Source organism: Coregonus lavaretus, assembly GCF_964263955.1.
Source record: "Coregonus lavaretus genome assembly, chromosome: 10".
In the NCBI taxonomy this organism is placed as follows: Eukaryota; Metazoa; Chordata; class Actinopteri; order Salmoniformes; family Salmonidae; genus Coregonus; species Coregonus lavaretus.
In genome coordinates this window covers 11,258,684-11,276,399 of record NC_139997.1, presented here as the reverse complement: position 1 = coordinate 11,276,399, position 17,716 = coordinate 11,258,684, and the positions used below count along the sequence as shown (strand labels likewise).

The 17,716-nt window shown below is 43.7% G+C and overlaps 1 protein-coding gene across 1 annotated transcript in view; it reads left to right on the top strand.

The window, feature by feature from the left end:
- Positions 1-17,716, top strand: part of LOC311136637 (adenomatous polyposis coli protein-like) — a 37,746-nt gene that overhangs the window by 9,325 nt on the left and 10,705 nt on the right. Inside the window, exons 2-8 of the mRNA XM_084170835.1 lie at positions 4,972-5,124; positions 12,114-12,198; positions 12,288-12,483; positions 12,921-13,029; positions 13,174-13,290; positions 13,614-13,697; positions 17,088-17,168. Coding sequence (XP_084026961.1) covers positions 4,990-5,124; positions 12,114-12,198; positions 12,288-12,483; positions 12,921-13,029; positions 13,174-13,290; positions 13,614-13,697; positions 17,088-17,168 — 807 coding nt within the window. The 5' untranslated portion in view covers positions 4,972-4,989. The remainder of the gene's footprint in view (positions 1-4,971; positions 5,125-12,113; positions 12,199-12,287; positions 12,484-12,920; positions 13,030-13,173; positions 13,291-13,613; positions 13,698-17,087; positions 17,169-17,716) is intronic.

Below are 17,716 nucleotides of genomic sequence, written 5' to 3'. Positions count from 1 at the left end.
ATGTGAGCGCCTGCCTGGTTGTTTTATTGTGTCAAGATGGAATCCTCATTTTGGAGAGGGGAAGACGTTAACACAGTGGGAAGGATGCAGAGAGAATTGCTCTGAAACAGAAACCATATTTGATGGACTGACGCAAGGAGGATCTGTCTTTTTCATTATACATTTTAATGCACCAGCAAGCATAAACCTGCAAAATGGATACCCAGAATTTGCCAATTTAAGGGGAGGATGCATTTTGAGAATATTGATGCAATATTCATGAGGTAGAAAGAGGATGCAGTCCTCTGTCCTCTCGTCTCTTCTTTCTCAGCCCCTGCTCTGTTGTTCTTTTCATTCATTCATTTGTTAATTCCCCTCTTTGCTTCTTCTCGCTCGCACCCCCCTCAAAGCCTTTTGTAGCCAAAATTTGACAGGTTTAGCCTATATGGTGCCATTAGCGGTTTGCTTTGTTCAATGTTGTGTTGCTTTGTTTTCTCTGTCTAGAGGTATTACTGACTGGTTTTTAGTGGGCTGAGTTCTGTGGGTATATCGCTACATGATGCAGAGGGAGAGGACATGGTAAGATTCTAGATTCTTTTTTTTTTACCCGCAAGTGTTGTGTATTGTGCGGTTACAGCCTGCACATTGTATCGGTTAAATGTAAAATGTTTAGTTTTCATCCATGGCCTAGCCTACATTTAATGCACACTAGTGTCTGACCGAGAAGAGCGATCAATGTTATCTACTAGCCTAATTTAAAATATCATTAGCCTAATATCTGGAGGAAATTAAGTTCTTGACATATAGGTTAAAACTGTACAGTAAGGGCAGGATAAGTAGCCTAATAGGAAATGGTGTGGTGATGACAAGGAGATCATGCAGATGGGTCTAATTGATAATACGATTATGAACTGATGTGGATGTTGACGTAATTGACAATGCAATTATGAAAATGATATAGGCCTACAGGCTTGTGTAATTTTTTATACAATTTGTGTAACAGTATCTGGCAGGAAGGTAGACTATCTATAACAGCCATATTCACTATAATACTATAGCATTTAATGTTGATATGACACTGGGGCACAGTAAAACGATCATTGTAGAATTGCAACCTCAATCTGTATCCCATCCCCCTTCAGAGTCAGCAGTTGTAGACACTGGCTGTTTAAATGATGATGGTGATGATAAGCTCTCTCTTTTATGGCGTAGGCTAGAATTGAATCTCCAAAATGGCTGCCAATTGAACTACCACAGTCTGCATCTGCCAACAGGGGCTTGTCTTTTGGCTCACCTTCTGCAGTTCTCCCCTGTATTGTAAATGCACGAAGTGGCAGTGTATCTAAAAAAAAAAATTGTTATTTTGGTTACCCCTTTGCATCAATAGATATAGAACCCTGATATATATTGTATATGTGCTCATTAGCCAATGCATTGACAGAACTCACAGGGTGGTTCTGGAATGCTGAATATTTGGTGGTTCTGGAATGCTGCCGAGTGTTCTTCTCAACCTGTCCTGTGTATAGGATCCAGCCTAGTGAGGGCAATATTGAAATTCTGGGACAGACTCACTGCCCAATCAACCCAGCCTAATTGACTCACTGAATTCGATTGGCACTTCATTGGATCTTTATCAAACAAATAATGTTACTCTAGTCTAGGTCACCAGGACATTGTGGCAAATGAACCAATACCATGGTTCTGAATTACTAATAGGGTACTGTGAAGTTGATTGATTAGTCAATGTCGACCAGTGGATAATGTAAGCCAGTGTTTAGGCTAGTTAATTAGGTCTGTATGCTCGTGCCGGAGTCTGATCTAGTGGTAACACTGCTGAAGAGTTCCAAAGAGTAAGCCCTCATGCCAAGGTCTTTGCTGATATTTAACATGTCACTCACTGATCATTTGTTAACCAAAGAGTGATAAATCTTCCACCTCAGTGATCCAGTTACTACTCATTGCCGCTTGGTTGCCTCCTACCCTCTCCATAATGGATGATCTAAAAATACTAACTTTTCCTCAGCAAGACGAACGAGTCTCCCTCCTCTGTCATGTAGAGTTGTCTTCACAGGGCTATAGGGGTCTCTGTGGCAAGTGAGTAATGGTGTTCCCTTAGCTGCCCAACTACATCTTCTGTCTTCTAGATCCCCTCTTCTCAGCTGATCTCAGAGAATCCCAGGTTAACACATTAGTAAACCACGGCCTGCCCTATTCATAGTAGATGCAATGCACGGTCTCTGTGGTGTGGTCCTTGCACGTGTTGGTTGCAGTAGATAGCAGAGATGTTTAGTTGCATTAACAAGGAGTATAGTGTAAACCGTGCCCATTTGGCCTAGGCTTAAATTGTACAGATGTGGTTAGTGAACGTGTGTGATATGGATTATCAGGGTTGTAGGATGTGCTTAATATTGAAAATATAAGGTTCTAATCTATTGGATTTTCAGGTGTTTAGGCTATACCATGTGCATTGAGATTTCAGTGGATGGATGTCAGTGGTAGTTGGCCATGAACCATTTGACAGGTGGGATGGCAAGAGATGGGATGGCACCGTTCTGCTCCGCCTGTAGCTTCACAGTGCTGGACTGGCCTTCTATGTCAGCTGGAGACTTTGACCTTGCATTTAATCCTATTTTATTCTGTCTTTTTTATCTTGCATCTAAACATTTTTTTAGCTAAAATGTAGCCTAATAACTACGCTATTATCGAACTGTTATCGTAATTACGGTGATCCACATTTTTTCCACTTCTTCCAACAACCGTTTCAGTCTGATCAAAAATTCAATGCAGGAAAGCTAGTCCAACCACTGACACGGCTTGCAAAATCTGCCCGGGCGTGAATTATTCACAAACCTAATGTTTTTAAAACCTGTGTGTGTGTGATAATTGCCCTCATCCCAAAGCCATATAAGGCATTTACGGCTCTTATTCTCTAGATCTTACCCTACTTTCTCAACAATCTTTCATAAAATCTTGTGTGCTGCTTTTTGTTTTAATATGTGACTTGCTTTGGCCCTCGAGCGACTGGCCTCGTCTTAAGTCCTGCCTCTCTGATACATTTAAATTTTAGTCATTTAGCAGACGCTCTTATCCAGAGCGACTTACTTTATTTATTTATTTATTTATTTTTCATACTGGCCCCCCGTGGGAAACGAACCCACAACCCTGGCGTTGCAAACGCCATGCTCTACCAACTGAGCTACATCCCTCAGTTGATAGAAAAAGGTTTCAATTCTTATAACCATCGCTGAACTGTAATTTGCCATTGCGACATCAATGTAATGGTAGAGGAAATGGTGCTATGAATGTGTCAAGTAAGGCTGAACGATTTTGGAAAATAATCTAATTGCGATTTTTTGCCCCCAATATTGCGATTGCGATTTAATATGCGATTTAATTTATTTATCCTTTTTCCCCTACAAAACATAATGAATGATTTAAATATGACCAACACAATAGTATATACATTTAGTGTGAAATGTTCTTTCCCATAGGCTGGGTCTATTTGTTAGAATTAAATTCAAACATGTATGACTTGAAATAAATGACATTTTTATTGAACTGCTCATTACAGAAACATCTGTGGCTTTGCCACTGTGCATTTAAATAATTTAAACAAAGGCATGAACTTTGTAAACACTGTGTGCAAAAGGTACAGTCTTAAGAAAAAAATAATTTTAAATTGTATGTATCTTACTGCTCCCAAGTCAGTAACATTTCACACAACTGAAACAAGGAATTTGCTTTGAAAATATTTTGTAAAATCAAAGTAAATAAAGTTATAAATAAAAAATGAGAAATGCACTTTTAATTTAGACAAACTATTTTTTATAAACGATTTGAATATTATAATATAAAATAGATGAGCCTCACTTATCTCAAGTACACAACAATAACACACCACACAGACTAAAGTTCACTACGAGTATGGCACTGCCAGCCATACTTATCCAACAGTTCTGTTCTCAGTGGCTCACAGGTTTTTTGCTAAGAAAACCAGAATATTGACTTTTTCTGGCTTCAAGGATGAGCGAGTGCAAGTCACAATATTCCCTCCTGTGCTAAAAAGACGCTCTGAGGGAGCGCTTGTAGCAGGTACACAGATACTTGCGTGCCATGGTGCACAACTGTGGGTAGCTGATCTTGTGCACCCTCCACCAAGCCAATGGATCATCTTCTCCATCAATGGTAGGAGTCATCAGGTAATTGTTTATCTCTGCCTCTGCGACTGAGAGGCATCATATCTTTGGCTATGAACTCGGTTATTGTCCGAGTGATTTCTCCGTGCCGTTTTGAATTACGTTCATACGGAGTGACACTTTCGAACATTTCTGTCAGTGATCCCTGTCTTGAGGTATTTGGCTTGTCTCGCGCACTGATGCTCGGCATTTTGGTCATACAACTGTCATGCATTGATTTGTGGTATTTTTTTAAGTGCTGAAACAGGTTTGTAGTGTTACCCCGTGAAGTAGCAATCGGAGCACGGCATGCTCTGCACAACACCTGACGCTGCTCAGCATCTTCTTTTTTAAAACCAAAATAGTTCCACACCACCGACGTGCTGTTCCTCTTCGATATTAAAGTATCAGCTGTGTCAGTTTCTGACTGTTCCGTCGAGCAAGAGGCCATTGCGCTGGACAGCATGAAAAGTCGCGTCACGTGACCACCTCAAATCGCGCACGTTGCGATTAGAAAATCGCGTTCAGTCAAATCGCGATATTATCGCGAATGCAATTAATCGTTCAGCCCTAGTGTCAAGGCTTTTTAAAGCCTATTGTCTTTGAAGAGCTGGATATTGATTGACATTGCATGTCATGGGCACTGTCCCCACTGACCGTAATGTAGCCTAGCTTAATTTAATCCATGAATCAAATGTAGGCCTCCAGATTAATTGTGATTTAGGCGATGTCTGTCTGTCTTTTATGGGCAATGTTCCACTGGTAGTAGGAGTTGAACCAACCTTATTAACAGTTGTTAATTTGTCCTCGTCCTTAGGTCAAGAGGTAGTCCAAGATGGCTGCAGCATCTTATGATCAGCTGCTGAAACAAGTGGAGGCACTGAAGATGGAGAACTCCAACCTTCGACAAGAGCTTGAGGACAACTCCAACCACTTGACCAAACTGGAGACGGAAGCCTCCAATATGAAGGTAATCAGACCTCGTCTATGATACACTAAGAACCCTGTGTCGAAGGTCGTGTTCATTATTGCACACTGGGTCGACAGTCGTGTTCATTATGGCATACTGTAGCAAAACATTTTCCTACATAAAATGCAAAGTACAGATGGCAGTCGCTCACCCCGTTACACTCAATTTCAAAGCGGTTCCTTCTGTTTCATGCCTACTGAACACAACCAAGCTTTTCCTCTTCCCTCAAATGCGTGTACCAACTCAGTGGCCTTGTGGTTAGTGTCCGCCCTGAGATTGGAAGGGTGTAAGTTCAATCCCTGGCCGAGTCATACCAAAGACTGTAAAAATGGGCACTCAGCTTGGCACTCAGCATTAAGGAGATAGATCGTGGGGTAAGGCGTCCTGTCCATGGGGTGTACTTGTACATCAAGCTGCCTCACGTTACCGTCGTTGATGTGTTTGTCCCAGTTATTGCTTCACTCAGTAGGCTTCATCAAGCACAACAGTGGGATATTTCCCTAGGCAAGATCTTAGAACATAGCCTGTCTTCCAGCTTTGAACACCCAATATGCCTGAAATAAGATGTTAGTGTTGAGTGCTCCGCTGAAAGTAATTTATAGACTCTGTAATCCACCCCCTCTCAATATAGGCCTAGCTACCGAGGAAGACACCATGATGTAGCACGGACAGAAAATGTTAGCTAGTATCCGAGACAGAAATAAATATATCCTCCTTTTCTCCTCATCCTGTCCACATTCTCACAACACCCCTTCACAGGCCTCTCGCTCTCGACACATCCCACTGTATTGTCACTCTCTTGAATTATCCCCTCCCTATCTGCAGCCCAGAGTTGGGCTGTGTCTGAAAACGTTACTAGCTGTCATCCTCGTTTCTGCTGTCCTTGTTTCCTCAATTCCTCTCGAAGCTTATTGGAAGATGGGGTTTCGAGGGAGGCCCCTTGGATCCTCTCCTCCAATGCAATTTCAGAGGAATTGAGACTGAGGATGGAAAGATTTGGAGGTTAGTAACATTTTCAGACACAGCCTTGGACTGTTCATGAGAAGAGCTGCCATCCTGGGCTTGGCTGCTGAATGTGTCACACACACACACACACACATACACACTGGACACGCACACACTGGACACATACACACTGGGGTTGGATGTACCAGCCTGCTAGGTGCCGTTGCTTTAATTGGATGATGTGACCTGGCAGGCTGAGACTTCAGGAGGTGATTTTAAACTCCTAGGGCTTTTCTGTTCTCACAGGAGTATTTGGGTTCTCAACAATCTCTGTCAATGTCTTCTACCCCACAATGCACCCCTGGGTAGTGAGTGGTGCCACCTCACATTAGGGAGCACTACTTTCTTACATGTGGCAGTACATTTTGTGGACGACTCATTAGCCCAGGAGCTAAGGACAAGAGACCGCAGATCTTTCCCTGAATCACAAATCAACTAGGGGTTGATTCTCTCTGATCTATTAAAATGCTTAGTTGCTTTTGTGTGTTGTGACATATTCATTTCCTGGGAATGAGTGACATCGTGGAAGGACTCACAGCATGTAGGGACTTGCTGAGGTATATGTTTGGTGCAAGCTTAGTCAGTATTAGCTATTAGTCGACGCTGGGTGAGTCTTAATGTGAATAACACTGATGACACATACTTTATGTGAGACTGTGTTCACTTTCCAGTAGGTTTGGAGCTGGGTTTGAGGTTTGCCTCAGTCTCACTTTGGGGGGGGGGGGGGGGGGGGGGCTGGTCGGGGTCTACCGGCTCTACCCTTAGCTTAGCAGCAGTGCTGAATGTGCCAGTCTATCTATTAACAATGCGCCCCATCAGCTCTGCTCTGCCTCTCCGTCTGCTTTGGCTCAAATGGAAAACCTGCCAACTCAGTCAGTTTAGTAAGCCTAGGGATAGGCTACCTGCTACTCTGCAGTCTATTTCACGCTGGAGGGAGGTGGCTGTGGCACACCCCTTTGTGCTGCTGCAGATACAGAACCAGCCTGGGTTTGGCTTAGGGATTTCTCAATCTCTGGCACTAGCTTAACTCTTTTTAAGGAGATGTAATGTGTAAAAAAATTAAAATACATTCAAGTATAATTTTTGTCCTTGGTGCAACGACGCCATCCATTGTGTTGACCTGTATTGTTCAGAAATCCTTCCTGGACTGTAAGCTATAGTGTTGGAGGTTAGGTTACTGCATCCTGCAATGCTTACTAAATAGGGTTTAGCTTAATGCTTATCGTAAGTTGAGTGTTTTGTAGGTTAATGGTAGCCTAAGTAGTATAAACTCTAAAGCACTGTAGTGCAATGTTTCTATGTAGGCTAATTAGGGGGAAGGGTTATCATTTCCAACCAAGTGAGAATTATCAGGCCTATCTTGTAGAAATATGGCCTGTTAGTATTTCTTACTGGGGAGAACCCCTGGTGAGATCATAAAAGATGGATCATAAATAATTAGATTATTCAGGGGGTGAATAATGGTATTGTTAATGACTAATGGAAGAGATTAAAGACAGTCCGCCTTTTCCCTTTGTGGTAATCAGTCTTGTATTAATCAGAAACCATATCTCCCTCTGGCACGTTTAGATCGATGTAAGCTGCTCTTTCAAAGACACACACACACACACACTGCTCATTCTGAGACGCTCTCTTCCCTCCGCACCTCGGGGAAGGCAGGGTCTTTTTTTAGCGTCTCTCTCCCTTCCTCTCATTGTATCTGATGAATGCGCCTCTCTCAGTTACGACATCCAGCCATTTCCTCTCTCCTCGGGGCTCAGGGTCTGCATCCCAAATGGCACCATTTTCCCCTTTTATAGTGCACTACATTTGACCAGGGCCCATAGGGTGCACTATATAGGGAATGGGGTGCCATTTGGGACGCATCCAGGCTGTCACAGGCTCACAGCTGCAGGGAGACCAGAGGAGAGCACGAACAACGGCATCTCCATCAATGAGCACTGAGCAGGCTTCCTCTCTTTCCTACACACCAAGCCATGACACACAGCGCAACAAGAGCTCCATTTTAGTTCAATAATTATGTTTACGAGCACGTGCGCACACGCGCGCACACGGACACACACACATCGAATTGTACTTGTATCTTATGTAACCCAGTTTTAACATAAACCCTACAGCTTTAGATGAGCACTAAACCTCTATAAATCCTCAGTCATTCCATCCTGTATGTGGAAAGCGATGATATAAAGTGACATTTTGCATGTGATATCTCTTAAGTTTCTGGCAGAAAGTTTCTTCAGAAGTTACTGGTGAAATTGAAATCACCTTTTGGGGGGATCAATACTAGTGGCTCATTCCCAGTGGGTGGGTCCACAACATAATAGTCTAATACTGCTACTGGGGGAGTTGAAATGGGCTTAGTTCTCAGAACAGACAGGTTTTTATGATTTAAGCTTTCTACTTAACGGGGCCCTGAATCTCCTAAGCTTTTTAGGAATCCACTTTGTTTAGCAGAAAAGTTAAATCAAGGAGTTTCAGACATAGAAATTAAGGTTTTCCGATCATCAATGAATAGCTTTTGAACAAAACAGAACTCCCGTTTCCCCCCCAAAAAAATCCATGCCTTTTTCTATTTTGAGAAGTCTTATTTCTGGTGTACTATAATCCTAAAATTACCTAACAGGAATCTGTGGTGTTCTGGGTCTCTCGTTAAGTAAAGCCTAGCCAGTAAGGTTACTTCACACATTAGTGTCCTAATCTAAACCCTCCAGGCCTGCCTTCCCATGACAACATCAATGCTTGTTTTTTCCTTATTACACACCACATGCATAAAAAATAAAATAAAATAGCATTCTCAATGACAGTCTACCTTTTTCCAGTCAGAGTGCAGTACAATAGCCGGACATGGCGTGGTCCCTTCCCCTCTCCCCTTGTTCTGCTTTGCCCCCCCCCACTCACACACAGGACCCGTCCCTCCAACCGGACTCACAGGCCAACCAACAACCAAACCCCAGGGCCTCATGGGAGCCCAGTTCAGATGAAACGAGAGTCTGATGAGAATGAGACCCTGGCGTGCTGGGTGGGTTTTGGCTCTGCAGATGGGTACTTTTACAGCATTGATTTGAGTTACTAGGAGTATTGGATTACCTTTTTAAAAGCCTGGCTGTCTGTAGTGTGTGTGTGTGTGTGTGTGGAGGGCATGCAGGACACTCAAACACTGCAGGGATGCCCTGGTATTCTAGCCGGTCTCTCTGTTGGATTTGTTTATTGGGGAAGAGTGCGTCCATTTTCCCGTCTCGGATTGAGCAAACAGATCCAGAATGCTGAGACTCGGACAGCAGTGGACTAAAAATATAATTTAAAGAGTTGACAACTGGACTTGGTATCGATGTGGCTGCTTCAAGGTTTGCTTTCCTTTTTTATTTGGTTTAGCAGCTAGTATTTGATTATCCTACTAATTGAAGTAAGGTCGGACTTGATTAGTGTTTTTTGTACTTTCCTACAGTAGTGGCTTGCCTGTCCTCAAATTTCATTTACTCTCAAGGACCCAATGGTTATTTGTTTTTATGGGTCTTTTTATAGGCCAGATCAATCTATATGGATTCTCCTCTTGGTCTTGAATTTACGGTCAGCTAGTAATCAGCGTTCTAAATGACCTGTATTCTAGTCACATGTTAGCAACAACATGTCCGTCACCCCCGATGGTTGAATAGAGGAGTGGTTCTGCTAGGAGCTGCTGTGAATAGAATGAGGGGCTCTTTTATCATATGATCCCAGCCTGATAATGCAGCCGTTGTGCAGTGTGTCTAGACGTCACACATGCTTTAGAGGGAGCGGGAGAGGGCGCATCACACAGTCAGGGCTGTGTGTGTGTTGTTTCCTGCTATCCAGCCCTCTGGTCTGACCCCCTTTCAGCCCGCTCATCGATGCATGGGCCAGGATCAGAGGTCATAGGGTGGAGGTCAGCGGACACTGTGACCCTCCGGGTCATGCGTTTGGTTACGTTGGGAGTAACCCTTCAATCTAATGGGAAGCAGCTGTATGGACATAGCCTCTTGATGGCCCCTGGTCTTTGACTGAGACTGGGACAGGCAGGGTAGAAGAAAAACCCTGTTCTGTTTCCTGAGTGGGAGCCGTGTTGTCGCCGGACATTGTGTCGTCGGACATCACTTCTCTGCTCTGATGCTTCCCTCTCCCCTCGGACTCACTGGAGGACGGGAGACTATTCTTTCTAGTCCACTTGAAAAATTACATAAGCTAACGAACCATTCAATCTGGAAATACCTTTTTACTAACTTTTGATTTATTGACCTGCAGTACAAATTTGCAGTTAATACAATATAAAGTCCAGATTGGTTGGAGGATTCTGCCTGCTGTGGAGACTACCACTGCTGCTACAGCTGTAGTACTGAACTCTGGGGTTCCTGAGCTATATGGACATGATCGTATCCAGCCTCTCGTTCGCTATGCTGTATCATTCTGATTGTAGGCCTAGTTGTTTTAACGCTGGATTTATTATTCTCCTCTGGAAGTATGCCTTTCCACCCTTCAGTTTGTCACTGTTGTAAGTTCATTGTGGTAAGTCTTAGTCCTCCTGTAACAAGGCAGCTTCAATAGGCTAATTATGTTCATGATCTTTTTCCAGTGATGTTATAGAGCCGAGCGTTTAACTGATTATGGACAGGACACGTAGTCAAACAAACCCGTAGCGGGATCAAGATCTGTAAGATCTTCATAATGTGGTGTATATTAGGTCAAGTGGGTTCAGAGTTCCATTTTGAAATGTGTCATTTAATGGTTTTATAAGTATTAACTAGGCTGCTTTTCCCACTTTAACAAGGGTTTTGGCTAAATTTAGTTTTTTTCATTTGTGGATATAGGCCTACAGCAAACAATGCATTGCTACTGTATGTCTTTGGGTTGGTTGGCCTGTGAAAAGGCTAAAGATGAAGATGCATCAGATACCTTATCGGAAAGGATGGGAGATAATGTCCATAGGAGGAGAAAAACTGCTCTAGCTGACCTAGAGGATGGCAGATGTCATTGGTTGACTGAAGAGTAGAGTACACTGAGAACAATATCAAGTCTAAAGAATAGCATCCCTCCCTTCAGGGCAAAGTCACTGATGAAATCAAAGGGCCATTTCTTAAAAAGCCATTAGTGGCATGCTCTTTAGGAACAGAGAGACTTAGTTAGGGTCCAACCTACTATACTGTCTGTATCCAAGAAAGGCACCTGACCAATTCATTAGACCTAGCCTTATTCAAGAAGACTTCTTTTTGTTTCTGATTAGCGACCACTGTAATGAATCAGCCCGTTCTTTGCTGCTACTTTTCTGTTGCACTTTTGTTCTTCTAAAGAGGAAAGGTCTTCTTCAAAGCCCTATTAGATGTCTGTCTCTCTGACTGTGAACCTCCTGGTTGTGACGTTGGGGGGGGGGAGGAAGAGCGAGGGATAGTTAAGGGGAGGGAGAGACTGAAAGAGGGAGAGGTGGGAAGCAAGTTCCTTGGCGTCCACATCACGAAGGACTTAACATGTTCCACACATACCCCCTCAAGAGGCTGAAAAGATTTTGCATGTGCCCTCAGATCCTGAAAAAGATCTACAGCTGCACCATCGAGAGCATCTTGACTGGCTGCGTCACTGCTTGGCATGGCGAATGCACCGCCCTTGAACCGTAAAGCACTACAGAGGATGGTGCGGATAGCCCAGTACACCGGGGCCGATCTCCCTGCCATCCAGGACCTCTATATCAGACAGCGTCAGAGGAAGGCCCGAAAAATTGCCAAAGACTCCAGCCAACCAAGCCATAGACTGTTCACTCTGCTACCGTCCGGCAAACATTACCGGAGTCCCCCCCCCCCCCCTTACTTTTTTCTGTTTCTAAACTAAAAGAACATTGCTGTTCTTTCCTGCTTTTGAAATGTGTGTGAGTGTGTCCCTCTGTGCGTATACATATCAACTAGATGTTGTTCAGTGTTCTTATTCGCGGTTGTGTGTTTACAAACAATACATTAAAAGTGATTGCTTTTCCTGTCTTTCAGGAGGTGCTGAAACACATACAGGGAAGCATTGAAGAAGACTCAACCGATTCATCTGGACAAATCGATCTCCTAGAAAGACTGAAAGGTATGCATCCCACATGAGGTGACAGAATTAGCTGACTGAAACGCATGTTCTATTAAATAACCTCAATTTGATGTTCCTTCCTCCGGTAGAAATTAGCCTGGATCCTAACACTTACCCAGGGGTAAAGCTGAGACCTAAGCCATCTTCCATGCAGGGTTCAGGCTCTGGGCATTCAGGGGACAGCAGCCCCAGCCCCATGGGTTCCTTGGGCTCCCTCCAAAAGAGAGGGGTGTCCAATGGCGGCAGAGACACCGCTGGCTACCTGGAGGAGCTGGAGAAGGAGAGGTGAGCTCCTGCTTGCATTATGATGTATTTTCACATTAGTTTGTCTTTGTTGAAGGCTATACTTAGTCTCCATCCCAAACGGCACCCTATTCCCTACATTTGCCTCTCTCCCTGCCAAATCACATTATGAATGCAATGGTGCAGTCTGAGGGCTTCCATCACATAGTGCGTCATGCTAACATTGTTAGGTTGCAAAGTGTATTCCCGGGCATTAGTCACAGACCGGATGCATTAGGCGGTCGTATTCAGGACACCTACCCTGTTTTATTCTGGCATATCAATGCTGTATATGTGTCTTTCTCTTAGGTCCTTGATTGGAGTTTATATGGTCTGACTTCGGTCAGTGTTTTGTATCTTTGGTCTCTGATTGGTGAATTGTTTATTGCATTTTTTATATCTTGGGTCTCTGATTGGTGCGATTGTCTCTGTCCTGTCAGGTCCTTATTGATGGCGGAGCTGGAGAAAGAGGAGAAGAAGAAGGACCAGTATTACGCACAGCTGCAGAACCTCACCAAGAGGATCGACAGCCTACCGCTGACTGAGAATGTAAGTGTGTTGGGATGGGGTATAATGACTTATAGATGCTCTCAAAGTACCATAACTGACAGTACGCAGTTATCCTCTCTGCAGTATTAAATATTCAACATTTCGTCATGCCTGATGTGTTGTTGATCATGTTTGCGGTTGCAGCAATTCTCCCTGCAGACGGATATGACCCGTAGGCAACTGGAGTACGAGGCGAGGCAGATCAGAGCCGCCATGGAGAAACAGCTGGGAACCTGCCAGGATATGGAGAAGAGGGCACAGGTGAGGAAAGATGGATGAGATAAATGGAGACAGTGAAAAAGGAGAGAGGAGGTAGAGAAATGTATGGAATGAGTCATTGATTAGGAAACACACACACACACACAGGAAGAACAGAATGGTCAGTAAGGATACTGATTAAGTGGGATGAGATTATGTAGGCAGTTGGGGGGTAGGACATTTAGTAAATGGACTTAAATTGACATAATTCAACAACGTCTGTCTGCTTCTACGAATGCTTTTATTCAGTAAGTGTTACATAATTGTAATATCCGGTTATCATCCTCTGAGTGATTGCTTCCTGTAAATGTCCTGCCGTGTTTCAGGTGAGGGTGACTCGTATTCAGCAGATAGAGAAGGACATACTGAAGATCCAACAGCGTGTCCAGTCTCCACCTGCAGAACCAGAGGTATGTGATACTCACCCCAGCCTCTAGACTGTACATCTAGGCCTTGTTCTAGCCAGGACAATAAAGGTACAGAATATCTCACTGTAAATACATTTAGCGGACACACATTATTCCTGTCCAAAATGACTAAAATGCCCTTCGACAATACAGAGGGTCCGGGACTAAGCATAATCTGTGTCTGGGAAACCAGCCCTAAATGTATTTACATTGAGATATTTTGACCCTCTGTTGTTTCTGGCAACACTTTCTCTGTATTCTGGCTAATGCCTGGCCTGTCTCTGTATTCTGGCTAATGCCTGGCCTGTCTCTGTATTATGGCTAATGCCTGGCCTGTCTCTGTATTATGGCTAATGCCTGGCCTGTCTCTGTATTCTGGCTAATGCCTGGCCTGTCTCTGTATTCTGGCTAATGCCTGGCCTGTCTCTGTATTCTGGCTAATGCCTGGCCTGTCTCTGTATTCTGGCTAATGCCTGGCCTGTCTCTGTATTCTGGCTAATGCCTGGCCTGTCTCTGTATTCTGGCTAATGCCTGGCCTGTCTCTGTATTCTGGCTAATGCCTGGCCTGTGTGGACATCTCCGTCTCAGCAGACATTCCGTGGTCACAGGTTGTTGGCTTTTAGTCATGTAAAGAACCTGAAGCTGCTTCCATCTGAGTGTCGTACCATGTCAGTCAGCCATCCCATTTTCTGATATCCATTTAATCCTCCATGTTGTACTGGTTGCGCTAACCGTACCGTTCCCCTTTCTATGCAATGGGGAATGATGTGTAGCCTCCATCCCTGCTTTACAGAGAAATGTCTCATGGACATTGACTAGTGTACAATAATGCTTTGTTACTGATCCGATATGGTGATTTATCTGAACTGAACACACACTGTCCTCTCTCATCCAATCATTTTGCAGTGTTCTGCTCATCTAAACAAGAGCAGCATTTATTTACAGTGGCTCCTAAGGACACTAGAATGCTAGAAGCAACTCTAGAATACGGAGTTCCTTCCAGCATTCCACTGTATCTAACTTCTGACCCTGATTCTGGGGGGTGAAATGAACCATAGGCTTTCTCCTGTTCTCTCTCCTTGTGTTAAATATTAAAAAGAGAGCTAGTGAATGAATGACATTTTATTTTCGTGTCAAATTACCAGTTGGCAACCCATCCCTTATGGGATTAATTGACACACACACAAACATTACTATAGTTCACTGTCATAATTCAGTGATCATTCTTCTTCCGGTGTTATAATAAATAAATAAATAAAATTTCTTCCGGTGTTCTCTGCAGTGCATATCGCATACAGAGTGGGGGAAAAAATCAATACATAATAGTAAATAAGATAATCCAAAGAAGAATTATATCCTTAGAGCAGTAAAAATATACATGCATACATACATACAGTGCCTTTGGAAAGTATTCAGACCCCTAGACTTTTTCCACATTTTGTTACATTACAGCCTTATTCTAAAATGGATTAAATAAATAAAAATCCTCAGCAATCTACACACAATGCCCCATAATGAGAAAGCGAAAACAGGTTTTTAGAAATGTTAGCAAATTTATGAAAAATAAAAAACAGAAATACCTTATTTACATAAGTATTCAGACCCTTTGCTATGAGGCTTGAAATTGAGCTCAGGCATTGATCATCCTTGATATGTTTCTACAACTTGATTGGAGTCCACATGTGGTAAATTCAATTGATTGGACATGATTTGGAAAGGCACACACCTGTCTATATAAGGTCCCACAGTTCACAGTGCATGTCAGAGCAAAAACCAAGCCATGATGTCGACGGAATTGTCCGTAGAGCTCCGAGACAGGATTGTGTCGAGGCACAGATCTGGGGAAGTGTACCAAAACATTTCTGCAGCATGGAAGGTCCCCAAGAACACAGTGCCCTCCATTCTTAAATGGAAGAAGTTTGGAACCACCAAGACTCTTCCTAGAGCTGGCCGCCCGGCCAAACTCAGCAATCGGTGGAGAAGGGCCTTGGTCAGGGAGGTGACCAAGAACCCGATGGTCACTCTGACAGAGCTCCAGAGTTCCTCTGTGGAGATGGGAGAACCTTTGAGAAGGACAACCATCTCTGCAGCACTCCACCAATCAGGCCTTTATGGTAGAGTGGCCAGACGAAAGCCACTCCTCAGTAAAAGGCACATGACACACCGCTTGGAGTTTGCCAAAAGACACCTAAAGACTCTCAGACAATAAGAAACAAGATTGAACTCTTTGGCCTGAATACCAAACGTCATGTCTGGAGGAAACCTGGCACCATCCCTACGGTGAAGCATGGTGGTGGCAGCATCATGCTGTGGGGATGTTTTTCAGATTGTGCAAAGCTGTCATCAAGGCAAAGGGTGGCTATTTGAAGAATCTCAAATATAAAATATGTTTTGACTTGTTAAACACTTTATTTGGTTACTACATGATTCCATATGTTTTATTTCATAGTTTTGATGTCTTCACTATTCTTCTGCAATGTAAAAAATAGTGAAAATAAAGAAAAACCCTTGATTGAGTGGGTGTGTCCAAACTTTTGACTGGTAGTGTTTATACTAGTCTTCCATCCAATTCTAATTGAATGAAGGAGGACATGTTAGACTGCAGCACTAGACACATTAGCTGACCTAGTGACTGAGAATGTGTGCAGTCAATCAACCGGTGACCTACCTTCTGCTCCTGTTGGATGCACAGCCAAGAAGCCATAAGGCCTTGGTGGGTGTTCATGTGTCACTGTGCATGAATACCGTATTCAAGCCAGTGCACTCATGCCTGCATCATGTGAGATTGTGTTTATTTGGTGGCCCATACAGTATGGGTGCTCGTGTGTTTGGCTGTTTGGTAATTGTGTGTGTACACTACTACAATCTCTTACTCTACATGAGTGGATAAATCATTGGACACATTTAATTCCCCCCTCTTTGACTGTCATCCTGCAGGCTGAGCTACAGCTTATGTAGGTCAGGGATAAGGAAGCCTGATGCTGCTGCTCTAGCTAGCCTAGTGACTGAAAGCTATATCCTCTATCGCCATCACTCTGTTTGTCTCGTAGTCTCTCACACCCACTCTCAATCTCTCTCTATTGCTATCACTCCCTGTCTCACACGTCCACTCTCTCTCAATCTCCTGTCTTCCTCCTCTCTCACTCCTCCTCATTCTGTCTTGCTCTCGCTCTCTCCCTTTCCTTCCTTTCAGTCTCTCCGCCTGCCCTACGGGGACTGTTTTCTGTTTCCTATTTTTTGAACGGATTCTGCCTCTGCTTCCAGGTGACTGGTTCTGTTTCCTCTCTCTCTCTCTGTTGTCTAGTTCCTCTCATCCCTCATTTAGCCTGCTACATGAATGGTTCGCTCCTCTGGAGGTCTGAACCTTATTTCCCTCTTTCTTTCCCCGTGCAGAGCATGCATGACCAGGCTGCTCAGGATCAGGGAGCCCAGGCTTCAGGGCACAGTGGTGGGCCTAATGCTGGGTGTTCTCAGGTGAGACTCACCTTCTTTCCGTACCTGATCCAAGACAATCAGCATGTTTGAGGGGATCATTATTAGATCATTATGAGTAGCATATTGGAATGCAATGTGATTTGTAGACTGTGATTCTACGTAGTTTGACTGCAATGTAGTCCATCTGAAACAAACACAGTGCTTGCACCCCCAGAGATTTGTAGTTAACGTTTGACGGATTCATTTTTGCTTCCTTTGGTCCTATAATGCTCCAGAAAATAACTTCCGCCATTGGACTGACTGGTGATGTTGGTTAGGGGAGTTTGGCTGAGCTGTCGTGCGCTGCCTTTTTTGCCGTGCTTAGAGCCTTGACTTTCCATTTAATGCTAATGATGTGTCTTACTTCAGAGTAGGTTTTATCCCTGAGGCTTGCGGTTAAACCGTTAATGGTTGGATTTTTATTTTAACGACGACTTTTAAAATGTAATGTAGTCTGACTTCCCTCGATTCTTAGCAGAATGAATGAGGTTGCTGGGAATGTTCTGTGGAAAAAAACAGTCACACACTGTGACACACTAATGGCTTTG